Below are 26,174 nucleotides of genomic sequence, written 5' to 3'. Positions count from 1 at the left end.
GTTTAGAAATTCTGTTTTTTTTTTTAAATATTTCTAGCTGTAGGAAGGTGAAAAAATATTCATCAACAGTGGTTTTACAAATATCAAACCTTAAAAATTCTTATATAAAATACAACTTTAGAACTATAAAATGTCCTTTAAAATATTTTAAACAAACTCTCTTTTTAATTCTCTCTTGTAATAATACAATATCTTTAATCTCTGTTTACTAATACGTGTACCTCTTTAATATTTACTATAATTTACACAACGTAGCGGTTACTGGTTATGTATCAGTCAATTTACATTCACTTTGAAAGACAAAAAATAATCTTAGGTCTAAGGTCACTGACACTGACGCAGGATATTTGACATAATAATTTGTAAGCAGTACTTAAATTATTATGACTTGCCTTATCAACCGTATTTCATTTTGCAGGAAAATAAGATGTTCCAACTTGCGTTGAAAGTGACCTTTGTACATTTTAAACAAACTCTGACATTTTGATTTGTGAAAAGATTTCGTAGTGTCTGAGTAATAAAAAAATATATAGTCTATAAAATGTCGTTAAATAAACTAGTTGGTGGAGACTGTGGAGGTAATAATGCGCTTGTCCAGCTTACCAATATTGTAAATCGTGATGCTTCAATCACACAAAACCTGTCTCAGTCCGATAGGTTTGTTAATGAGTTCATGGCTCAAAATTCCCAAGCCCCTCAAACATTTAATATGAATGCTCTGCTTAATAATATGCCTGAAGTGGAGAAATCAAATATCTCGAAGACTACGCAATTACCTTCAACAAGCAATATATCTAATATACATACCCAGAGATCGGTTCCATGGCAAGCTGGCCCTTCCACTTCATTTATGAGTGCATCAATGTTACCATTTAATATGCCATACCAGCCTTTATTGCAACCTCAACCTTCTTCTAATGTCCAGATTCAATATGTAAATGAAGCAGACTTGCAAAAAATATCAGATAATGATGTTAAAGCAAAAGCTCAAGAGTATGTAAGTAGTGTGCAAGAAGATGATGAACTTGCATATAATCAGTTTATGTCATTTATGAAAAGAATCAGTGCAGGGGAATTAAACCTAGGAGAAACATTAGAAGGGGAAGAAAAACAAATGAGTAAAGATGAAATAGTAGAGGAAATGGCTGAAAAATTCAAAGATGAATGGGCTAAACTAAGTGATGTAAATGATGATTGGAACAGTGAAATTGCTAATGGGATAGCTAAGGAGTATTCTTTTACAGAAGGAAATGTGATGTTAGAGAATAAAAGTGCTCTAGAAATAGGTAAAGAAAAATTAAAGATGGGTGATATACCTGGTGCTGTTCTATGCTTTGAAGCAGCTGCTCAACAACAGCCTGATTCGGCTGAAGTGTGGTTCCTTTTGGGTACAACGCAAGCAGAAAATGAACAAGATCCTTTAGCAATAATTGCTCTGAAAAAGTCTTTAGAGTTAGACCCAAGACAATTAGAAGGTTACATAACATTAGCAGCAGCCTATACAAATGAAAATATGGGTAAATATGCATATTTAACATTATTAGATTGGTTAAAAGCCAGTCCTAAGTACAGTGACATGTTTCCACAAGATATAAATCCCCAGAAAATGAATTTGAAAGAACTAGAAGCATATGTAACATCATTGTATCTAAAAGCTGCACAAATGAACCCTGCACAGATTGATCCGGATGTACAGAATGCTCTAGGTGTTATTTTTAATATAAACCAACAGTATGACAAAGCTGTAGATTGTTTTAAGGCAGCGATTATGGTATCATCAGATAATGCGAAACTTTGGAATAGGCTAGGTGCTACGCTGGCTAATAGTGATAGATCAGAGGAAGCAGTTGAAGCATATCATGAAGCGTTAAACTTGGAACCTGGATTTATAAGAGCTAGATATAATGTTGGCATAACATGTATGAATTTAAGTGCTCACAAACAGGCAGCAGAACACTTTTTAGTAGCTTTAAACCAGCAGTATAAGGCAAAGAGTATGCATCCAAATGCATCAAATACCGATACTAGTTCTTCAACAATTTGGACTACTTTAAGGATGGTGTGTTCATTCATGGGAGAACATGATGTTGCTAAGTTAGTGGATGAGAGAAACTTAAGTGAACTTAATAAGTTTTTTGAAGTCGACTATTGAGTTGAAATAGTTATATAAGTCTTTATTATTATAATAATGTACTTTTGTAAGCATTATCACACTGTGATATTTCAATGGCAGAGGGCAATACTAAATAATCTATTTCTAGTGTATTAAGACATGATATATTTTTATATTTGTTTTGGCATTTAAATGATAATAAAAGTTGTTGGTACAATTATTTTTTTAATTATTTCATAATATAATTCTTACATAGTTTTGTCATAAAAAATATTATTGCATCATTTAGTTAGTGGTACTGTCATGTTGACATCTCGTGCAGGAAACTACAGACTGAGCTGTCTAAAGGACAACCTTGTGGGTGATTATTATAAAACCAACATGGTTTTATTTGCATTTTCAAACCATCATTATATTTTTTGCTCCTAGCATGATTTTTTACCTCATCTATAGTTCTTGGATACCGTAAATTCACACAACCATTTCTGACTTCAAATATGTGATGATTATTTCTTAACAAAGTTTGTAAACCACCACATTCAGATTTTAAAGCTTTTAATTTGTCAGATGGTAGAAGTTTTATAAGTTTATGAATAGCAACACTACTTCCCTTTGACCAATTTGTCTCTAAATTGCATCCATCAAGCAAATAATTTGAAATACAACTTATTATAGAGTCTGTAATATTTTTATCTAACTGTGTGCAATTTCTTACTCTTTCAATGGGGTCTCTCGTTTTAAATTCTTTTGTTTTAATATCTTGATCTGTTTCATTAGTCATACTTAAGCCTATTTGATTACTAATCATGTACTGAATACAAGCTACAAACTTCTCATGTTCATTTTCCTTGTAGGTTCTCTTCCTACCAATAAAACAGATTCTCTTTGTACTTGGAATTTTCAATCTGTCTATTTCGGTTTCAAAACCACAATTATCACATACTTTTTTAACATATTCCAGGTATTCTGTGTACTGACTTTTTGATGAATTTTGTCTTTGATATTTTGTACCATCAAAGTTGTACGCACAACACGGTAGCAGGAAAAAATTTGATTTATAGGAATTTTGTGCAGCAATAACTGGGATCCATGGAGTAAGTTCATCGGAATGATTTCCTATAATCCAATCCACATCAGAAAAGATATGCATATTTGATGGAGTTACTGTTGTTTCCTATAAAAAATATTTAAAAATTACACACATTTCAAACTGAAATGAACATAATTATTTTATATAAAACTTACTTTTAAGTTAATATTATTGGGGTATAAGTCCCATATTTTTCTCTTCCTAACATCAACCCCATATCCAGTGTGTCCCTCCATACTTAAAATATAAACAAGCAAACCATTGCCACATCCAATATCAACAAATGATTGTGGCTTAGTATCTGTCTCCCACAGAAGTAGCAAGTACGTAGCAATAGCAATATCTTCATAAACAAACTTTGTTGGGTCTGTACATTCTGGCCAAATCTGAAACAAAATTTAATCAAGAAAATTTATATAATAGTTTATATTATGTTCTATACATCTACATCAATGAGTGCTTTTAAATATAAAATATTTTGATATGACATGATATTCATACCATTGTATTCAGTATTTTTCAAAAAAGGTTAAGACACAGTAATGCATTGCCAGGTCAGCTAGTATACATATAAAAAATATAATAAAATTGAATAAATGAATGTGTACCTTAACCATCTCTTTACCATATGTCAATTTAAGTTCATTATATTTTGTATAGTATTCTTCATTTGGTACTAATGCTAAAGATTCATTGCATATTTGAACTTGTTTTGTAGATATTTCATGACACCATTTTAGGACTTGAGGTAAGACAGTACTTTGTAACCATTGGTGAGATTTAGTAACATTATCTATAAAAACAAAAATATATTATCCTGTATGTTGTTTAAATTTAAAAATTATATTAGATAATTATACTAGAAAATATATGACTAACCAGAAAAAGTTTTTAATATAACTTCATCCCCCTGTAAAGAAAAGCTATAAGAAAATGTTGGACATAGGTTTTGTTCATTTTCCGCAGGGGTCACATCAAAAAATCCTACTTGTGTTACAGATTTATTTTTATAAATTATTTGAAACGCATGCGATTCGAGGTAACTTTTGGGAAGAAGCTCGACTAATAAAATTTCATTTTCAGTTTTACATTCTCCAACTATTTTGACTTGTTTGTTTTTAAGGATATCATCTAAAAATTGCTTTTTGTTTACAATTTCTAGTTGCCAATTTTTCAATTCATTTTCCCAGGAAATATCATTGTCTTGTACATAATATCTATTCAGAATAGTGCATCCCCATAACCTTTTGTTGACTACGTGAGGTTTTATTATTAATATATTAATTGATTGCCAAAATAAATTTGGTTTTAATTTAATACAAGACGTTGTATCATCATCCATATTGTATAAAAAATATTTTCTTTAACACTTATTTAAAATAAATCATTCTTTGATTGTTGATATTGTTAAATACAAAGTGTAACTCTAATTGGTAAGAAATTGATGTCGGATGAAAAATGACATTATGATTTATGATAATAATGATAATGGCATCAAAGACGGCAGACCAATCACCTGACACCTAATGACAGTTGACTCAATATTTCGGGGCTACCATAATTAAATTTGAATAGTGAAATGTGCTACGTATGGTAATATTCTGCAAAATACTTTTTATGCGAACTTATAATACCTAAAATATTTTTAGTTTGTATATTTATTCGATATAAACATGACAAAAACTTCTTTCCGTTTATACTTAGAAGATTAGTCAATTTTTACACTATCAAGATATATCAACGACATGATTATGACAAAGTTGTTATTGGTGTAATTGAGTGCGATAAAATCATTTTATCTATCCATAAAAATTAAATACTAAAATCAGTAATCTGTATTCATATTTGATGTTATGTGATGATTCTAATTATCTTGTATTAGCACTTTTGAATCGTCATTTTAAGTGGTTTATAATTTTAATATTTTGGAATGCAGATTCTAATGAAAAAACCGATAAGAAACTTTTAAATCAATCAATAAATATACATGTAATAAATATATTTAAATGTATAAACATAATTAATGAATATGAACTCCAACTTTTTAATCAATTATTATAATACTATACAGTATAATAAACCTTATTAATTAATGTTTTCAACATAAGTTCTTAATTTATTTGTTGTTAAGTAAATGTTAAATGGTTTATAGCTCATTTTATAAAGAGCAGTTATGTGGTTCCAACTCTATTACCACAGTCCACTATCAATGTCAATAGTGAAATGTAAAAAAACACTTTGGTACCGTGACACACAAAAAGTCGTTAATAAAAAAGCTTTAATCTGTGACACAATCACTATTGACCCTGTCAAAGTGTACCTTATTGTTATTTGCATGTTTTTTGAAAACTCTTTGTATTTATTTTTTCTAACAGAGATACATACTATTTATGTCCACCTTAAATAAATATATTTAGCCATCTATGTAGGTAATGTCATATACTGAGCTTGAACATGGATATCAAGGGTTGCGTCAAGCTGCTCATCAGCCACAATTTTATGTCGGCGATGACGGTAATCTCGTCCCAATAAGACCTCCTGTAAGTAAATAGTAGGCTTGGTGCTTTTATATCCTTTCATAGATTTTCGTATCAATACATTTATTCAATTCTTAATATTGAGCTATAAATCCTACACAAATAAAAGAGATTTGCGTAATGAATGTAGTTGTATTGATCGAAATCTACCAAATTGAACACGTAGCATCCATTACGCCGTTATACATTGCGCATACTAAGAAAACATACTATTTCCACTAGAATAATAACTGAATATACACAGTTTTGCAAAATCAATATATCTATGTCAATATGAATAGATAAATCAACTTTGCTAGATTTTCAAAGCAAATAATTTATTACGAACAAATTGGCCACAGTTCAACAAACAATAGACTCATTATAAATACTACTTAGAATTTATTTTGTATCATTAACACAGTAGATAATAATAGCAACTTAATATTTCTTATATTTATGACAATAAAAGTTGTAATGACAATGACAAGTGAGGTAACACAACATGTTAATTTGTGTCAAGAATGTGTTGGTTATCATGTATATTTGTGACCAATCATTTGTGAGCTCACTCATGATACTTATCATGAAATTGTGTGTAATTATGATAGTGCTATGATTGTGAGTGATGGAGTGGCAGTGGCTTAAGGACTGGTGGCGTTTAAAAAGATGGAGAAATAAAAAAAAGAAGGAAGAGAGTGATGATGAATTTTGTTACTGTGATGAATGTTTACCTGATGTGAGCTTTGGTTGAACTTTAATTGATATTAAAAAAATACTTAACTTGCTATTCATGTGTACAGCAAACTTTGTTGACCTTGCTAGTTGATGTTATTATTAGATCTTTACATTAAAAACTGTGTAAATATACATATGTAACAAATACAACACCATGTATTGTATGAGCATATATTAGGTTGATTTTCATAAAATATGTATGTTAACATAAATTATGTGCATAAACATACTTATAGTTTTGGTTTTTAATTTAATTTTTGGTTACATAACAAAATCAATGTTTGTTTACATATGTCACTATTCATTTTCCTTGAACAAGTTGTAGTGGCCTTGTAAAAATTGCTCTGGTTGATAGGAAATTTTACCAGTTCACACTAAATATAGGCAATTCTTGTTAATATTTTTATAATTTTTTAAACCAGTTTTCATCTATGAATTTAAAATATCATAGTACATGAAGAGGTATTATGATAAACTTCCAAATATTATCTTTATCTCATACAGTATAACACTTATGGAGATAAAATTGAAGATTAAACTATATAACTCGACTAGTAACTGTGTTTTCAAGTGACTCTTAAGAAAAACATGTTTAAAGCATCACAAACACCACAAACTTTACCAAATTATTTTTATTAATATTGTTTAAAGTTTATGGAAATTATTAATTAATTAGTAAACATAACTTATAAATGAGTATTTAGTTATATACATATATATTTAGGAACAATACATATATATTTATGAATACAAAAACCTAAATGCTAAATAACTTTTACTTCTTTCATGAGTATTTAATTAACTTCAACTGTTGGTGTGTGTGGGTCAACAAAGCCGCTCACTAAATTTTAAATTATATCACAAGTCCTGCTAATTAAGCCTTATGCACATATTGGTCCTGATGATAAAACAATCTACTTTTAAAATACAATTAAATTTATATTTACATTACATATGTACACATCCCGATGTTCTGAAAATGTAACAGTTGTCAGTCAATGGACAGAGCATAATGTCTTTTTATTTCTTCATTTAACTCAATAATAGACATAGCTGATGTTTACATTTTACCTTCTTATTTATGTATTGTAGTTAGTGTCATGGTCGATAAGATGAAGTTAGTTTATTTACTAGTTATTTTTAATGATCTTAAGAAAGACAATAATACTGGATATAAATAACTTTTTTTATTAATCATCAAATATGTACATATTTTTCGTTTTAAAACTCTGGCTATGCACATATCCCTCGTACAAAAGTGGTTTTTACAAAGACTGAAAAATTATATAAATACGAATTTACAATATTTACATTATTTGTTAGAAAGATGGATAGTTACATATAAATAATATATATAAAAAGAATATTTAACATACATATATCTTGACTGTCTGAATTGAGCAAGTCTGAGATGATATTAATGAATGAGTGCCAAACCCTTTTTTTTGTAATGCATTATCCACAATTGATATTATTGTCACAGGGCGAGTTGGATCTGTGCGAGCCTTTAGACCCGCACAGTGATGGCGGGGGCAAAAAAGTTGTGGTCGGCGTATGCGCCATGGCCAAGAAGTCGCAGTCGAAACCGATGAAAGAGATCCTCACCCGACTGGACGAATTCGAGTTCATTAAGATGCTCGTCTTCCCAGAGGAGGTTATCCTAAAGGTTCTGCTCAATATCTAACCTCTAGTGGAACAAAATAGCTTTACAAGCTTCGCATCAAGTATGTTAGACTTCACCTCGTCAAGAGTGTTATTTTGTTTCACTACTATACATTACGTTTTTAGAGATTTTCCTTATTAACAAATTCACACACTGAAATACTATCTTCTTACAAATGTAATTATTTGTATAGTAGAGCACTCTAGCGCGTGATGCATGGATTTATTTAAAGGCGATAAATAACTGCGCACGTATGAAACTGTTTTCATTTCATAGCGTGGTTCGCTTTATTTTTGCCTGTACCATATAACGTAGGAAACTATTGAATGTTGTATTGTGTTTATATGCTTTTGCTGGTGTTTGTAACATACTGGAATGTTTTGAATGACGTCAGTTTTTTTTAAATTATAGAAGCCGGTTGAGGAGTGGCCGATATGCGATTGTCTGATATCGTTTCATTCCAAAGGCTTCCCTCTCGATAAAGCTATTCAATACGAAAAATTAAGGAAGCCGTACGTGATAAATAATCTTCACATGCAATATGATATTCAGGTAATTTACAATTGAGTTAATTAGTTGAATTACTGTGAGCAATTACTGTTCTTTTCTCAATCTTCAAATTAGAGACGTGTATGTGAATTAATGAAATAAAAAAAATCTTTTAATTTATAATGGGAAGGCTGACGGTATAATGATCCACCTTATGGTAAGTATTCATCACTACGTAGGTAGTACTCAAGAAATATAAATCATGAATAAAGCCGTTAATGTCCTGCCTACCACCTTATCTAAAATGTTTGATTAGCCTCTGTGTCCGATCTGCGTCTTTGGTCATATGGCTTATAGAGCTACAGACGCTGAGTTCGTGGGTTCAAGCCCTGCTAATATAAAGTTATTGGTTTTTTTTTCATCCAAAGTTTGGATGTTAATAGTGTTTACACTCCCTTACTTCGTGAAGCATGTGAAGCCGCTGGTTTTGGTCTGAACTCAACCCAGTAGTGTTGGGTTTCCCGTCCCACCGGAATATGGGAGTAAGGGAATAGGGAGTGCACGTGTCTGCACTATAATATTTCGTGCGCTGCTGACTATTCTCTCTTGGGTGGGACAGCGATAACAGCGATGACAGAAGTTGGTCAGCAATATGTTGCTTGTATTAAAATTAGCTCCTTTTCACCTTTTGAACCAGAACACAGTAATCCCAAGTAACAATGTTTTGCCAAGGACAGAACCCAACCAGCAATATAAAAATTAAAAATGTTTTTTTTTTTTTTACTTTTACAATGAATCGTATAAACTAACATATTTCACGGTACATTATTGAATAATTTGTTCATAACTTTTACAGGATCGGAGAAGAGTGTACGCAATTTTAGAAAATGAAGGCATAGAAATACCGCGCTACGCTGTTTTGGACAGAGATTCACCGGATCCAAAACGTACGTTTATACTGTATGGGCAAAAATGTAAACGTATTCATATAACAACATATATGGTAACATTTAAATTCTTACAGATCATGAATTAGTCGAATCGGAAGACCACGTAGAAGTAAACGGGGTTGTATTTAATAAGCCATTTGTTGAAAAACCGGTATCGGCGGAGGATCACAATATTTACATATATTACCCCACTTCCGCTGGAGGGGGGAGCCAGAGGCTTTTCAGAAAAGTAAGTATTCATTTTACCAATAAACGAATTCCTAATATATTGTAATTATATTGTTACATCTGTGTCTTAGTGCGTAGATACTAAGCCAGAGACAAAATTCAAGTAGAGATTATAAGTGAAGAAAATAGTTTTCCGTTTCTCTCTGCCCGTAGACCCTGTCCTTGTAAGAAATAATAATCATTTCTCATACTGCTGCGCCACCAACTGTAGGAACTAAGATGTTATGTCACTTGTGTAGGTACATTGGCTCACTCACCCTTCAAATCATATCCCAATAATACTAATGTATTTAGAATTTGCTGTTTGGCGGTAGAACGTATAATGAGTGGGTGGTACCTACGCAGACGGCTTTCACAAAGCCCTACTATTGGTGGTAACCAATGATTTTTTTATGTATTCATTAAAGAGCGGCATATGATCTATGTTTTCTAACTAAATATGTTGTTTTTATAGATAGGAAGTAGAAGCAGTATTTATTCTCCAGAATCGAGAGTTAGAAAGACAGGATCATTTATTTATGAAGATTTTATGCCTACTGATGGTGAGTTAGTACATTTGGGATTCGGTGAAATAATTTAATTGTAGATTTAAATGGACAAATTGTATATATTTCGTAATTATAGGGACAGATGTAAAAGTATACACAGTGGGTCCAGATTATGCCCACGCGGAAGCCAGGAAGAGTCCAGCGCTGGACGGCAAAGTGGAGCGTGACTCGGAAGGCAAAGAGATACGGTATCCCGTTATATTATCCAATCAGGAGAAACTTATATCTAGGAAAGTTTGCTTGGCATTTAAACAGACGGTGTGCGGTTTTGATTTATTAAGGTAAGTTTAACTCATTTTCGAGAATGTTCCAAGTACACTAAATGTCGAAGTTAAATATAATATATGAATGTTTTTCAGGGCGAATGGCAAATCATTCGTATGCGACGTAAATGGTTTTTCATTTGTTAAAAATTCAAATAAATACTATGACGATTGCGCCAAAATTCTCGGCAATATGATTCTGCGAGAGCTAGCACCCACGTTGCATATCCCCTGGTCTGTGCCCTTCCAACTGGACGACCCTCCCATCGTGCCCACCACTTTTGGTAAAATGATGGAATTGAGGTGCGTGGTGGCGGTCATTCGGCACGGGGACAGGACGCCCAAGCAGAAAATGAAGGTCGAAGTACGCCATCCCAGGTAAACATATTCAGAAGGGTAACCAATTCATTACTATTTGACAATAACGTGAATTGTGAAACTCATTTTCACTAGTGATTTAAATCGATTTCGCAAAGATATGCTAAAAGTTATAAGGTAAAACTATACAGCGAATTAAATTAGACATTGGCGGTATATAATCGTCAAACCGGCTATTCAATATAGTCGCTAGCTAGACAAGCTGTTGATCTTAGGGTTTTGAGTTTTCTCAATGACACACCTGACTTTCCAAAGTCTGATAGTAGGAAGTTTTTACAAATGTGCCTTGAGAAGCGTATTCTATATTATTATTATATTATTTTTTAGAAGTTTTATATTTAATTGTTGTGACTCCCTTAAAATCCTTCAATGAAATGTTTATTATTACTTCTATTTAGTTCTTGTTTTCCCTAGGAGTGTTTTAAAATCCTCAGTTATCAATGAAAAAAGAATGGGGTACAATTAGTATTTTTTCTTACGTCTTTTATTTAATTTTAAAATTTTATATTTTATTTGATGAAATATTTATCGTGAGAATAATAAAATCGTTTTATATTATAGGTTTTTCGAAATATTCGAGAAGTACGAAGGCTTCAAACGCGGGCACGTGAAGCTGAAGAAGCCGAAGCAGCTGCAGGAGATCCTCGACATCGCGCGAGCGCTGCTGGCCGACATACACACGCGCCACGCCGACCCCGAGATCGAGGAGAAGCAGGGCAAGCTGGAGCAGCTGAAAAGCGTACTCGAAATGTGAGCCCGCTCGCAGTTTGTTCTTTGTTGCACGGGAGCGTATAGACAATCATTTACTTTCGTCTATACGCTAAACATTTGGTCGGGTTAGAATTTACACTGGTGTAATATAACCCTAGAATTAGGGCCGGATTATCCGTTAGGCCGAGGCCAGGCCAAAATTTAGGACATAAGATTTTAAATTTATTTGTTGAATAAGGTGTGGTACTCCATATTATGTATAAAATTGCAATTGTAAATAAAATTCCAAAAACTATATTTTTTGCATGTAGTAAAGCTCTCAAGAGAGATGAACATGCCCATGGGCCCACGACAAGATTAATCCGGTTTTACCTAGAATGCTTATCATAAAGATGTAAATATACTGGTTTTTGTATTCCTTAGTAGGTACTAGGTATTTTATGTTATACTCTAGGTTTTAATATATATAGTATAACAACATGCGTGATTTCGCAGGTACGGCCACTTCTCGGGCATCAACCGCAAGGTGCAGATGAAGTACCAGCCGCGGGGCCGCCCGCGCGGCTCCAGTTCCGACGACGGTAACGCCACGCACGGTCCGACACCACCTACTGCCTACCACCTACCGCCTACCGTCCCGACACGCTTGCTATGCACTGTGACGATGTAGCTCATGTTTATGATCATTAGAAAACCAAATCAAACCAAAATCTTAATAATTTATTCAATGTAGAAGCATTACACTTATTTATTCCCGTTCAGATTGAAAATTACCATTTTATTTTTTATATATATTTTATTTATAACAGCTTTATTGAAATTATAATGTTTATAGAGCGCTAACTGCGGTTTTACTTTGCTTGAGATACTTAGTGTAGATTAATTGTAATTCCTTGTAAATATTTAAATTACAGAAATTGTTGACTTGCATTTCTTGTGATGCAAATAAGCGTAAGTAATAATACGTGGTTTTCATATATTCAACGAACCAAATGAATATAAATAAAAATAAATAAGTACTACAGTTTTTTTTAAATAATGGAGTGATCTTGCAAAGTGCAATTAAAGTCATATTGCATAGCAAGTGTAATTTTTTAAGTTTTTATTTTGCCTCATTATTAAAAGCAAAATCCATTAACGGTTTTATATATTTTCTTTTGATAATATATCTCTGAATAACGAGGCTTGTCGCAGTAGGATGCGACGGGGAGCCGTCCCTGGTGCTGATCCTGAAGTGGGGCGGGGAGCTGACGCCGGCCGGCCGCATCCAGGCCGAGGAGCTGGGCCGCATGTTCCGCTGCATGTACCCCGGCGGGCAGGGCCGCCACATTCCGGGTACGGAGCCCTTAGTGCCTGTGACCTTAGCTGATAACAAAACGTGGTCTTCATAAGAGAATCGCTCTTCTTATTAAACTTAAAAAGAATAATAATCCAGTTATGAGATTATCTGTTAAGTTCACAGAAAAATTGATTTTATCGAACAGTTTTACTTACATTTGGATTAAGAATAATGTAAAATGTTGACACTTCGTCAACTTGAAAGTAGAAAATGGTGTGATCTTCGGCTCAATGTGCTATACATATTAAATATACTTAATATACATATAAAATTGGAAGAAAGAATCTGACGTCACATGTTGCATTGTTCACGTACTTGGAATAGGCGAAGGCAGTACCCAGGGGCTGGGACTGCTGCGCCTGCACTCCACGTTCCGCCACGACCTGAAGATCTACGCGTCGGACGAGGGTCGCGTGCAGATGACGGCCGCCGCCTTCGCCAAGGGGCTGCTGGCGCTCGAGGGAGAGCTGACGCCCATTCTCGTGCAGATGGTCAAGTCGGCCAACACCAACGGCTTGCTGGATAACGACTGCGATTCTTCTAAAGTACAAAATATGTGAGTTGCTCGACCGAGGGCCGGTTGCTCGCTTTAAGCATCGTGCATCACAAACATGGCGTCACCCACCCCCCTACTGTTCTTCTGCGACCCGGCCTAGAGAGTATCGCTTAAGATTAGATTAAGGTATCCCCGCGCCGCAGGGCGAAGGCGCGGCTGCACGAGGCGATGCAGGTGGAGCGCGAGTTCAGCGCGGAGGAGCGCGCGCGCATCAACCCGTGCGCGTCGCTCAGCATCGCGGCCGCCATGGACTTCGTGAAGCACCCGGCGCGCACGTGCGCGCACGTGCACGCGCTCATCCGCCAGCTCGTGCGCATCGTGCTCGCCAAGAAGGACGACCCCAAGACCAAAGGTACGCGCCGCAGGACTGCGTGCCGTCCGGTCCGACGACGTCGTTTATCGGTGTCGGCCGATAAAATTACTTTTACGGGTTTCACGCTCTTCACCGAACGTGCGATATCTGGCCAACTCCAATAGATTTAGGGATAGTGTACATATACGCTCAATATAATCCCATCTTCCTAGATACGATATTATACCACGGCGAAACTTGGGAGCTGATGGGTAGAAGATGGGGCAAGATCGAAAAGGACTTCTGTACGAAGAATAAGACGTACGATATCTCTAAGATCCCGGATATTTACGATTGCATCAAGTACGACTTGCAACACAACCAGCACACGCTTCAGTTCGACCAGGCGGAGGAGCTGTACATATACGCGAAGTACTTGGCGGATATTGTTATACCTCAGGTTAGTTGAAATATCATATAAATAACATAATTGTCCCTTATATATATATATAAACTTTAAAATATTAACGTTCTTAATACATAACATAATTTTTATTTTCAATTTAAAGTTTTAATTTTAATATTTATAATGATAATGTATAATTTATAATAGTAATTATTAATATGCTTTCTACACTCTGAAAGTTACTTATGTATTAATTGTCATAGGAAACTGTTTTGGTTTAAGGATTAATTATGTACAACATTTATAATTATTAATAGCACTGTTTGTTTCCAAAATATAAATAAATAAATAAAAATAAATAAATAAATAACATTAGCTGTTTCGTTGATCTTGTGATTACCATCAGATGTATAAGACTACTTTTTTTTCGAATTGCGAATTGTGAATTTCTGGTCGGTTTTTTTAATTTTAATGGGCTTTTCTATTTAGAGAATCTTAGGATTATGAGAGTAACAACTTAGCACTACTAGCATACTACGCACATACGTCTTTACTGTGATGACTCGTGCAATTCCTTAACAAGACATTAACCATGAAATGTTTAATCACTAAGTCTTATCTCATAACGCACACGTGTACATCGGAGTGAGATAGTTTTATGCAGAGAGAGTAATGTGACAATTATGTGTCGAGAAATCTCAAGTTATAAGTTCAACATCATTCATCTATAATATAAATATAGATTGTGTTTGGAAAGAATAATGTTAATCTGTCAGTGCAGCAATCATGTTGATATTAGTATACGAAAATCTGAATTTTCTTTATTTTGTAATAACAGTTTTATAGTATTTAAAATGGTTTATGATTATTTTAAAGGAATATGGGTTAACGATGCAAGAGAAGCTTACAATCGGGCAGGGCATCTGCACACCCTTGCTCAAGAAGATACGAGCCGACTTGCAGAGAAATATCGAGGAGTCGGGAGAGGAGAACGTCAACAGACTCAATCCGAGGTAAGAGTGTTTTGTGGACCTATATTTATAAAGTAAGGCATTAGTAAAATTTACACTAGTTTTGAGGCGAATCAGTTTCAGTCATAACCGTCTTTTCTTTAATCGATACAACATACAAATTGAAAAGCTTAAAGAAAATTAAAATATGCAAAATCTCATCATTAGAATAACGTAATAAAAGAGCTTTTTACCACCAATACTAAATGAAGGCGGATCAGCCCGCCCTGTTATATTAAAAAGATACCGTTTACGCGGTGTGAGAGTAAGGCGCGCCCCCCGGGCAGGTACAGCCACGGCGTGTCGAGCCCGGGCCGCCACGTGCGCACGCGCCTGTACTTCACGAGCGAGAGCCACGTGCACTCGCTGCTCACCGTGCTGCGCTACGGCGGCCTGCTCGACGTGAGGCCCGGCTCGAGGCCGATCTTCGTTCTTAATTTATACATCAGTATTGTTCTATTTTGTATACGAATTTTAAGTTTACCGACGTAGAAAATAAAGTCACAAATACACTATATGTGAACAAATCGACGAGCATCAAAATTATTCAAATTCTCATATGTTAACAATTATTGTTAGTAAATGTATCTCAATTAAAAAATACACACACACACACACACACAATAACTACGACTATGCACGTTTTTGAACAGTTTGGTTTTACTATACCGTACCATCATACCATTTTGCTTTGAATTAATATTTAAGATTTTTCATATCAGAAAATTGAAATGTTCTAATGTCATATGTAAAATAATATACAGTTTTTCGACCAAGGACGCCAACTGAGAAGGTTTTGTAATGTGAATGTACAATGAGTAGGTGGTGAAGGACGAGCAATGGAGACGCGCCATGGAGTACGTATCGATGGTGTCGGAACTCAACTACATGTCGCAAATAGTGGTCATGCTGTACGAGGATCCCACCAAGGATCCCTACTCCGAGGAGAGGTGAACGCCTTATTTTTAGCTAATTATATCACCTATACATTTATTTCCTTTATTGACTCCCCGTTTAGAACAATTAACGTTTATATTATATTTTATGTTTTGTATCCAATTTAGTTTTTAAAGAATATCTGTGTGTTTGTATTGAGCCTATTGGGAGTATTTCATTTTTAGATATAGATTCCAAAACAATTCATCAATTTCATACAATTTAAAGTAAGTATTTACCCTCGAAGATCTACCGTCAGGTTCCACGTGGAGCTACACTTCAGTCCGGGCGTGAACTGCTGTGTGCAGAAAAACTTGCCGCCCGGGCCCGGCTTCCGGCCGCACAGCCGGAACCACTCCACCACCAACAATTCGGTACTACTCGCCGCTCTCGCGCCCATCTTATTGTTCCTCTTAGATATTTTATATATTTGAAAAATATTACTTAATTATTTCTTCGTTTATTTTAAACCAATAATGTTAGTGCTTAAGCATGTGCGCACGCGCATGTGTTTTGATAAAAGATGAAAAATAATCATGAAAAGAGTGAAATTATAGAATTCGATCGACGTTGATTTCAATCTATAGTGTATTTTCTCTTATATGGTACATAAACAGAACAAAAATCTGTTAATCTTTGACTTACTAAATCTATACAATAGATTTGTTTCATTTATAATCTGTAAATTCCAAAACAGAGTCCGTCAGATGAAGTGAAGTGTATAGAAGAAGAGGGCGAGGATGACCAGATGGCCAGCCAGGAAACTTTACAACCCGTGAGTCGAAACCTTATATATGCCTTGTCATTTTAAAACATTTGCCACAACCGGAGAAAAAACTACGCACCGTTTAAATTAACATTTAAATAATATACACTATTGTCATTCTAAATACGTTAAAGTTACTTACTTTGTCTTCACGTTTCTGTGCTCTAGAATTTTTGTGCTGATGTTTCAGCGGAAATTTAGACGTAATTATAAACAATCGTTGAAACGGCTCTGGATGAACTCCACTGATAATTTTCATATTTATAATATTGAATTGAAAACAGTGCGTACTTTTTACTCCAGTTCTGTATTTATACCAATTATAATATTGCATCGCGAAATATATGTAAATCGTGAGTAATTACTTGGTGGTAGGGCTTTGTGCTAGCCTGTCTGGGTAGATACCAGTTACTCATCAGATATTCTACCTATGAACAGCAGTACTCAGTACTCTTGTGTTGCGGTTTAAAGGATGAATGAGCCAGTCTAAATACAGGCACGAGGGATATAAAATCTTAGTTCCAAAGGTTGGTTGTGCATTGCGGTTGTATGGAATAGTTAATATTTCTTACAGCCCATTGCATACGGCCGGTGGTGACCACATACCATCAATGACCCATTTGCCCGTCCGCCTACCTTTATCATAGAAAAGAAAACAGTAGAACATATAAAAATGGTGTCGCCATTACCGTTATTAAATATCAATGATATAAAAAATGTTTCCAGGACAACCTGGACGAACTGGACAATACATTTTCACCCAAGAAAACGTCGAAATCAAAGCTGAGACCGTCGGATCCAATACCTATTTGGTAAGAAACTCTTTCATAGTATAAATTTGCTGTTGCGTTGGGCATATTTGTATCAAATTTGTACGTTTGTAACAATCCTCATTGGATATTTCTTATATTAGTAACCAATTAGTTGTAGAGAAGGTTATATAGTAGGTATTTACCGAATTGTTTATTGTTTACAAAAATTATGTACTTGAATTTCCATCTATCAAAAAGTTATTGAATATAGTGATTCAATATAGACTATTTTTAACCTCAATGCCAAATAAGCTAGTTTCATTCTTTGGTAGTTTTGTTTTACAGTTAAAAAATATTTATTCTCTATTTGCCTTAGTCAAAAAATATGGTGCAGTTAATGACGCCATATACAGTATTGACATCAGTTCATTGTTTTAGTTTGTAAGCGAGACGGTATATTAGCAAATATTGTTGATAACTTTGTCTTTGAATTTAAACAAAACAAATATTTCATTCGTAAAGCTACTCGCAACCACACAATAGTAACTTAAATTTATACACTTCCCGAACGTATTTAACTTATCCTGTTCTAAACAGCTACATTCTGTTGAGATCTGACAAACCTTCATGTCTGTTTTAGATTAAAGCTACAAATATAAGATTTTGGAAATTCAGACGGTAGTCCTAATTGTAGATAATAATTGACATGTAAACATCGGAGGAGCTTCGGACGTATTTTTACGTCGAACCGGCCACTCGATTATCCCTATTCGGTCATATTTTTCTACATTCTACGAACCGTAATTAATGCATACCTTTGAAAACACGAGTTTTGTCAGACCTCAATAGCAACTTTCACCGGCTATAACGTTTTCGTGCGTGACCGTCGTGCCCGCAGCAACCTGCACTACACGGTGAGCGGGCACGAGGCGTCGTCGCTGGCGGCGCGCCTCAGCGAGGAGCTGCGCGCGCGCTCGCACGCGCCCGCCGACCCGCCCGTGCGTAAGCCCCGCATTCCGTTGTCCGTAGGTCGTCGGACTCGAGACTCCCCTAGGAGTCGGTTGGCACCTCTGTGAGAAACGTTAACTTTCCTCGCTCTGCCGATCGTGACATTTTTCATTCTATTTCCGGTGACAGGTGAAATGGCTCACCTGGACGAAAATCGAGTAGCATAACGATAAATTTTTGGGGCATGAGCTGCCGAATTGAGGCACCTGGCACCACTTCGATATAGCATCACTTTAATCTAAAAACACTAGTTTATTATTTTTCTTTTTTCTCAAACTTGCGCTCATCAGAGGGAGGAAAAAGAAACGAAGGACGTCGAGGAGCCGCAGCCGCGCGCGCGCAGCTACGACCAGCACAAGCAGACGCACGACAACGGTAAGACACGCACACGTGCACTCTGCACTGCCCGCTCGGACGGCCACGCGTGAGTTTTACGACTAACGACATCGTAACAAAATAGTCAAGGCTTGAAAGTGTTTTAGGTTGATTAGTCACAGGTTTTTAAAAATATAAATATAAACTTCAGTTTGAAAGTGTTGTAAACAACAAAAAATGAAAATGGCTGCTGTGAAAAAATATAAATTGATTTTAACCTTGTCCGAATAAGTTTCTGTTGAAGTTTTCGTAATGTTCTAAAAATATTTTTATACTACCCTTAAAACTTGAGAAATTTAAGACACGAATTGGCAATGGCATCATATAAACAGCATATATATTGAATTTGTTGTATCATAGTAATTGACCTATCACTTGTTTAAACTAGCAACATTAACACTTTATTTACAATACTAAAACAAATTTACAATTCGATTGTGTAATATTTATTGTATTAACGTGTGCAGTACTGCTAGACCTAGAACGCTTTCGTTATGCTGCGGCTTCACCTTCGCGTTGGTTGTCAAATCTGACATTCAAATTTCGACTTGTGCGAAAACAATTTGATGTTTTCAAATGGATGGACAACCTCGTTACATAGGTTAATAAAAGTAAGTCGACAATACCATGAATTGTGCGGTTTTAAAATAATGAATGCTAGAATTTACCAAAAAAGAAGCATAACTTATTCAATCTTACTTCTGAACTGATTTTTTGCCCTTCTGTATAGTGATAGGACTTGTGCTCCTATTAGATTAAAAAAAAAAACTCTTAAAGAAAGTTCGTTAAAAAAAATTAAAAACATGCAAATATGTGTTTACTATACTATAGTGTTACGTCCTTTTCTATTTCAAAATCAATTTTTAAACCTACCACTCTACCCTTGACTCGTTTTCTATACAAATTGTTTAAAATATGAGGTGCGTTATTGGCGGCATCGTATTTTACGGATATTTAATCACGGGTATAGAGTACCATTTTTAAATCCAGATATATTTACAGCATACATATTCAAGTGTCATATTTCTTTTGGTGAAGGAAAATTTGCATGAAATTCTTTTATGTCAATCGTACTCTCTACATCAAATGGTTTCTCTTATTTTGAATGCAGTTTCAGTTCACAACTGTAATGCGTTTATTTTTATAATTTTGTGTATTCTTTTACTTGTGTATTTTGGAGTGTGTAGAGACATCGCCGCGGCGGCGCACCGCGCCCGAGTTGAGCTCATTCTGGCCGGTGATTTTGTGTGTGTTTGCGTTGCATTCTCGCTCCTCGCGAATGTGTGTGACTCGTTTGACTATTGTTTGAGTTTTGCATGATCTGTTTAACCAATAACAAATAATACGAGTTAAACGAAATGTATAAGCATCGAACGTGAGTTTCAGTTGTTATTCTCCTGCCTCGGTCACATGCGTGTGGACGGGGGGGGAGTAGGATGACATAGAGACCAACGTTTGGTCGAACAGTCGTCAACCGCCGCACACGGTGGGCTTTGGACCTCATTTCGATCGCGCTCTGTCGCAATCTGACACCATCGGCACGCTTCGAGGCATTTGTTTACTGTCTATCTTTATATAATTATATATTTAATGTATAAGAATATGTTTTATATATTCTGTCCTTTCTACTTCTACAACGAGACACTAATATATTTTCTTTTTATCACCACCCCGTCTCTAACGATACCCCTCTCGCATCGGTCACGTAACCGTCTGTTGCATCGTCGCATCGCATCGTATCGTATCGCTCGCGTAACCCTCACGATCAGATCCACCCGCACTAACTCTCTCCCCACCCCCGCCGACCCCGACCCCCCCGACGCCGCTCGTGAACGTCGAGGGCGTCGAATCGTCCACTAACGAGCTGCCGCTGTCCGCGATCACGTTCGGGGGCCGCTCGTGGCCGCAGCTGGCCGCGCCCGAGGGCCCGGCCGGGGGCCCGCTGGGGGTCGAGGGCGCGGCCTGTAGCGTGTGGGGCGCAGGGCGGCGCCAGCGGCACAGCATCGCCGGCCAGATGAGCTACCTCAAGATGCTGGGGCTGGGCGCGCGTGGGAAGCTGTCCGGCGCCGCCGGCCTCTTCAGCACCGCCGTCATCTCCGGCTCCAGCTCCGCACCCAACCTGCGCGTCATGATACCCACCGCCACCTCGAGCAACAGTACGTTCACATTGAGCATTGCCCATAAACATTTCCGGGGGAGCCTATCTATGAGGATCTCAAGTAGCTCATCTTTTGAATCATATAAAAACGTATCGTATATCATCCGTACGCTACAGCATAGAGATAAAATTTGGGGTGAATAAATAATGACGTAGTTACACGACGAAAGTGGCGGACGAGTATTGGGAGCGGCTAAACGTGCGCGTGTACCCGCAGCGGCCCTGGAGGGCTTCGGCGGCGTGCCGAGCATCCGGCCGCTGGAGACGCTGCACAACGCGCTGTCGCTGCGCCAGCTGGACGCGTTCCTGGAGCGCGTGACGGCGGCGCCCGTGCTGCTGGGCACGCCGCCCGCGCTGCTGGGCACGCCGCCCGCGCCCAAGCAGCCCTCGCCCACCAACAGTAAGCGACCCTTCCAGCTCCCTGCGCCCTCGTAGTGGAGACGTTCTCATTTTCTTTCCGGTGTGTCTTTTGAATATTTTTTACTCTGGGAGAGATATCATCACAACCGGTGACCCGAAACTGTCTGGAGTATAGAATTTTTATTTTTCCTATGAGTATTCGATGAAATTCAAAATCTCACTTGAACTGAACTGAATATAAGTATTGATCTAGTAATATCCATATCTATAATTTTATTTAATAGTTTCCTATTAATATCTTAACATCGAGTGTTCTAAGACTCGATAGTCACGTTTCGCGTGTGCAGGCGTGGGTTGGAGTGGCCCGTCCTCGCTGATGTCGTCGTCCTGCGAGCTGCCGAGCGGGCTGTCGTCGGCCGGCCCGTCCTCGCCCAACTCCAATTACGCGTCCAATTCAGACAATAAGAACAACTCCTCGGAGAGGTAACGGAGCCGACTCGATAATTTTCGACCGTTTACACGGAAACGAAGTGCATGTGTGAACATATATATGGAAACGGAGGAGACGTTCACTTTAGCGGCTCCAAATATTAGTGTTTGACTATCACTTGCGAAACTTAATTATGTCTTCCGAATGCCGTTGCTCAAAGCAAGGCTCCAAAATCGGAAAATTTTCAAGAGACTTTAATAAATCCAAAAAATGGTCTCGTCCTACGAATTGGCAAATGTTAATTTTGACTATTATTCGGAATACTTTCTTAAGATCCGACAATGCTCATTGTTTGACTGCTGCCATAAAGGGATAATTTCAAGCTTTTTGATTTTGATTTATATAGAAACTCACAATAAAATCATTTTCATCATATAAATAATTGTTTTGTTCCTCTCACTGGTTTTATTTTGTACATACATACATCATCGACTTGAGTCACGATCGAGTCATTCACAGATTTATGCGACCAAAATATACAATAAATATTTAATTCAAATCGTTATCGCTAATACGTTATCATGTGAAAATATTTCAATAACTATCGCCGAGTACACGACGGAGCCCCCGGGAGGAGTCGTGCAATGTAACGTTATGGATTCCAGTAGCAATTGGAGTAGAAATGTGGCGAGCAAACTCCCCGAGTGGGAGGGGGAGGCGGCCACGCTGTGCGCGCTCACCGCGGGGCTGCTCGCGGGCGCCGCAGGTACCGCCCACGACTCCAACACCACCATATACCGCTCACCACCACCCACTACCACGTGCACCTGCAAAATACACAATACACTACACGACATTAACAAAACACATTATACACATGGTTATGCGTATAAGTAGGAGGCACACAAAGATCTTTTTGGGGTTGTTAAACGCACGCAGGTTCTGTACATGTGATAATTAAATAGCTTAGAGCACCACGTACCTAATACTGTAGTCGATCAGAGTAACTACTAGTCGTATAACGCGCCTGTCCTCGATTTACACGATACTTATTTAACACGATTCATAGTCGAATTATATGTATATTTTATATGGTTGAATTCCAAGATTATTTTTAAAAGCAATGAGGAATTCTAATAGTTTTTCAGAATAGTAAAGTACCTAAAACATTTAAATTATTTATTTTATATACGGTTTTATCAAAAGCTTAAACGATAATAATTAATCCCACGTAGTATTGCCTAATGCTTACATCGCTAAGGGTATATTGTCTTTGTTAGGCAAATTTTAATACATTTGGATTAATAGTGTACTTTGAATTATATACTGGTGTAGATAATACTTTTAGCGAGTTCATTGAAATAATTTGATTTCTCAGTGCAATATACATTTAAACATTTGTAATTTTTTGAAGACTAGGGTTGCGATTTTTTATTATAATAATTAAATATAAAATCGGAAATCCACGATAAATAATTCATATAATCCAGATTTTGTGATACCTATAAACTACCAATACCAGTCAAAATATCATAATATTAATCATTTAATTAAAAATAAATAAAATCTGTAGTGTTTAATAAATAAAGTATGTGTAATATCGAATTATGATGGAACGGCACTATCTTAGTTCAGGCTATCCAGGAACGCCATGACCATGAATTTACGCAGGATCCGTTATCGTGATGATCCGTAGGTTTGTATCTATCGATATAGGATATCACTATCGTTGATGAATTATAAATAATTTTACTATAAAATAATAATATTCTCAGTAGTGACGAGTCGTGTACAGATAGTAACATAGAATCGGCATGTTACATTTTGTTTTTTGTTTCTATTTCTAAAATTAAAAAAGCGATGGTGTCACAGCTCTTGTCCATCTCCAGAGTATAAAAAAAATATTATTTTTATGAAGAATATTATTTGTTTAATTTATCAATATATCGATAACTACGCTCTCAACATTATGCAAAACTTCTCATAAACTTTGCTAGCGTTGGAGGACCCCATACTAAGCGTGCCGGTTAAAGGGTTCAAGACCATATGCTTCGGAATATTCGCCATGAAATGATTAATAACATGTAAATCGAAATGGTGTTTCTTTGCAAATTTTGTCGGCGTCAGTCGAGGTGAAAGTGTACTTCAGTAATATATTAATATTTGGTAATATGTATTCTATTGATTACGACATATTCGTCTGTCTGGTCTATGCATGATTCATTATTCATAGCACGCTGAACAGCATTGTTAATAATGATTTTACTGTTCATGCATGTTGCGAAATTTATTCTTATTATTTGACAGAATCTGTCGTCTTTCTATTGCATGACTTAAACATTGCTAAAAGATACAATATTGATGGTAATCTCATATGTGGTAACACATCCCATGTCTCTGGTTCCGAAGGTTCGTCTATTAGCGGCGACGTGACGCCGGTGTCGGCCGCCTCGGAGTTGGAGTTCAAGAGCAATGAGGCAACCGCCGGCTCCATCACAGATCACGATATACTGGTAACCTAAACACGCACGGCACAAATAATATTATATATTGTTTTAAGAATTCAATGCTTATTAAATTTAATTGTTTTTAATTGTACCTTTATACATGTTATATGTATGACTAGCATTCGACCGCGGTTTCCTATGTACTTCCTTGGGTTTTAAGCTTTGTTCATCCCAAATTTCATCAAATTCGGTTCAGTGATTTGGCCGTAAAAGCGTAACAGACAGACGGAGTTACTTTCAAATTTATAATTTTCGTATAGTTTTTTAAAACTATAAAATTTTTTTTTGACGAAGTTGTGATTTTTTTAAGTTATATACAGACAATTTCCTTTACGTTATATATTTACTTTATATATGATACTAGTCATATTTAATTTTACTGTCAAAAATATAATAGGTAGTTATAACTGTTAGTGTGAACGCCAATCGTCAAATGAGGATCCTAATTTGTCTCGATACATATATTACACTTCATTATTTAATGAAAAGCTAACTTTAATTATTATTATTACTATTCAGAGCGCTGAGGGTGAAGACGATGAAGAGACATTGTCCGTAGATGCCTACGGTTCTTCGGTGAAAGTCATTAAGAACGATCTCACCTCTCAAGCCTTCGAAAATGCGACGAAAATTGATAGCAGCGAAGATTCCACGCGCACCGTACCCATCGACCTGTACGGCCTCAGTTTTCAAGAGACAAAGGAGACATTCTACAAAGAAATGCCTTCCAGTAGTAAAAATTATAATATAGAGAGTGATATTAAAAATAAATGTACTAAAGATCGTTTACAGTATATTAGTAATTTAGACTCGTTGAATTTACAAAGTAAAGACAGCAAAAATGCATCAAAAACAAATGATGAACTTAACAATGCGAGTAGAAGATATAGTGATAGTAGTGCCCAGAAAAATAATCTGAACGTGCAGACTGCAGTTTTGGGCAGTAGATTCACGACGACGTTAGTATTGGAAGATTCGCTTGTAGCAACCTCATCTAGTGAAAGTAAGTCGAACAATAACTTGGTAGACCACGCGCAAGATGGACCCCCAGCAGTTGCGCCGCTACTCACTAAAGCTAAAACTATAAACGTTAAGCCTGGTTTTACTATCACTGAAAATCAAAATAGTTAAGTGTCAACGTAGCACCATTAACTAAAAATAGTTGAAAAAAAAATCATGAAAAATGTCATTTTTAATATATTTACCCAAAACATTATTGTATCACTTATTTATGAAGCTTTTATAAATGTCTTTGAATTTCAGTTTTTCATATAATGCATGAAAGAGATACAAATGATAATACAATAAATAGTTAAATGTGATATGCATGTTTCAGATTGTGAATATGATCGCGAATCATCAGACACTGTGTGATATTGTGCATTAAGTTTCCTGCTTGTCTATTAACTTATTGTGAAACTGTAGACTAGATAAGAATTTTGACACAATATATTTGACATATTAAAAACATTTTTTTATTTTTTATCCATAACATAACATTATCTTGGTTTATAAAATTTTTAGTGTTTTTCATTCAATTTCAGTGCACTGCTGTTTGGTTTAAACTAAATAATTGCACAGATTACAGTCGT

General features: G+C 36.0%; 3 protein-coding genes across 14 annotated transcripts; 2 read left to right on the top strand and 1 right to left on the bottom strand.

Annotated features, from left to right (window-relative positions):
• Positions 1-323: 323 nt before the first annotated feature.
• On the top strand, positions 324-2,330 carry LOC113399822 (peroxisomal targeting signal 1 receptor). Its single transcript, XM_026639064.2, has one exon. It carries the CDS (start codon positions 542-544, stop codon positions 2,150-2,152), a length of 1,611 nt encoding a protein of 536 aa, XP_026494849.2. The 5' UTR covers positions 324-541; the 3' UTR covers positions 2,153-2,330.
• LOC113399821 (probable tRNA (uracil-O(2)-)-methyltransferase) lies at positions 2,154-4,605 on the bottom strand. The gene is made up of 4 exons (XM_026639063.2): positions 4,083-4,605; positions 3,812-3,996; positions 3,359-3,589; positions 2,154-3,287 (listed from the first exon to the last, which is right to left on the bottom strand). The coding sequence occupies exons 1-4, from the start codon at positions 4,543-4,545 to the stop codon at positions 2,415-2,417; spliced, it is 1,752 nt and encodes a 583-aa protein (XP_026494848.2). The 5' UTR covers positions 4,546-4,605; the 3' UTR covers positions 2,154-2,414.
• Positions 4,606-5,440: 835 nt separating this feature from the next.
• LOC113399828 (inositol hexakisphosphate and diphosphoinositol-pentakisphosphate kinase) lies at positions 5,441-26,046 on the top strand. Of its 12 annotated transcripts, none has more exons than XM_064215673.1 (28): positions 5,441-5,743; positions 7,941-8,123; positions 8,532-8,672; positions 9,466-9,556; positions 9,634-9,788; positions 10,242-10,329; positions 10,412-10,616; positions 10,695-10,976; positions 11,538-11,726; positions 12,183-12,283; positions 12,882-13,022; positions 13,351-13,582; positions 13,726-13,934; positions 14,108-14,334; positions 15,157-15,293; positions 15,578-15,692; positions 16,113-16,240; positions 16,474-16,600; positions 16,924-17,001; positions 17,719-17,804; positions 18,643-18,742; positions 19,043-19,127; positions 21,110-21,283; positions 21,503-21,685; positions 21,993-22,128; positions 22,741-22,841; positions 24,485-24,588; positions 25,102-26,046. In XM_064215673.1, exons 1-28 carry the CDS (start codon positions 5,636-5,638, stop codon positions 25,711-25,713), a joined length of 4,518 nt encoding a protein of 1,505 aa, XP_064071743.1. In that variant the 5' UTR covers positions 5,441-5,635; the 3' UTR covers positions 25,714-26,046. The 12 variants fall into 12 exon arrangements, 11 of the variants coding, with proteins under 11 accessions (XP_064071743.1, XP_064071748.1, XP_064071745.1 ...); XM_064215678.1 differs by lacking the exon at positions 5,441-5,743 and adding an exon at positions 5,892-6,214; XM_064215675.1 differs by lacking the exon at positions 5,441-5,743 and adding an exon at positions 6,227-6,458 and having other exon boundaries at positions 7,941-8,111.
• Positions 26,047-26,174: the final 128 nt, after the last annotated feature.

Source organism: Vanessa tameamea, chromosome 8 (assembly GCF_037043105.1).
Source record: "Vanessa tameamea isolate UH-Manoa-2023 chromosome 8, ilVanTame1 primary haplotype, whole genome shotgun sequence".
NCBI classification, from domain to species: Eukaryota; Metazoa; Arthropoda; class Insecta; order Lepidoptera; family Nymphalidae; genus Vanessa; species Vanessa tameamea.
The sequence above is the reverse complement of the archived record's forward strand: the minus strand, read 5'-3'. Positions and strand labels throughout refer to the sequence as shown.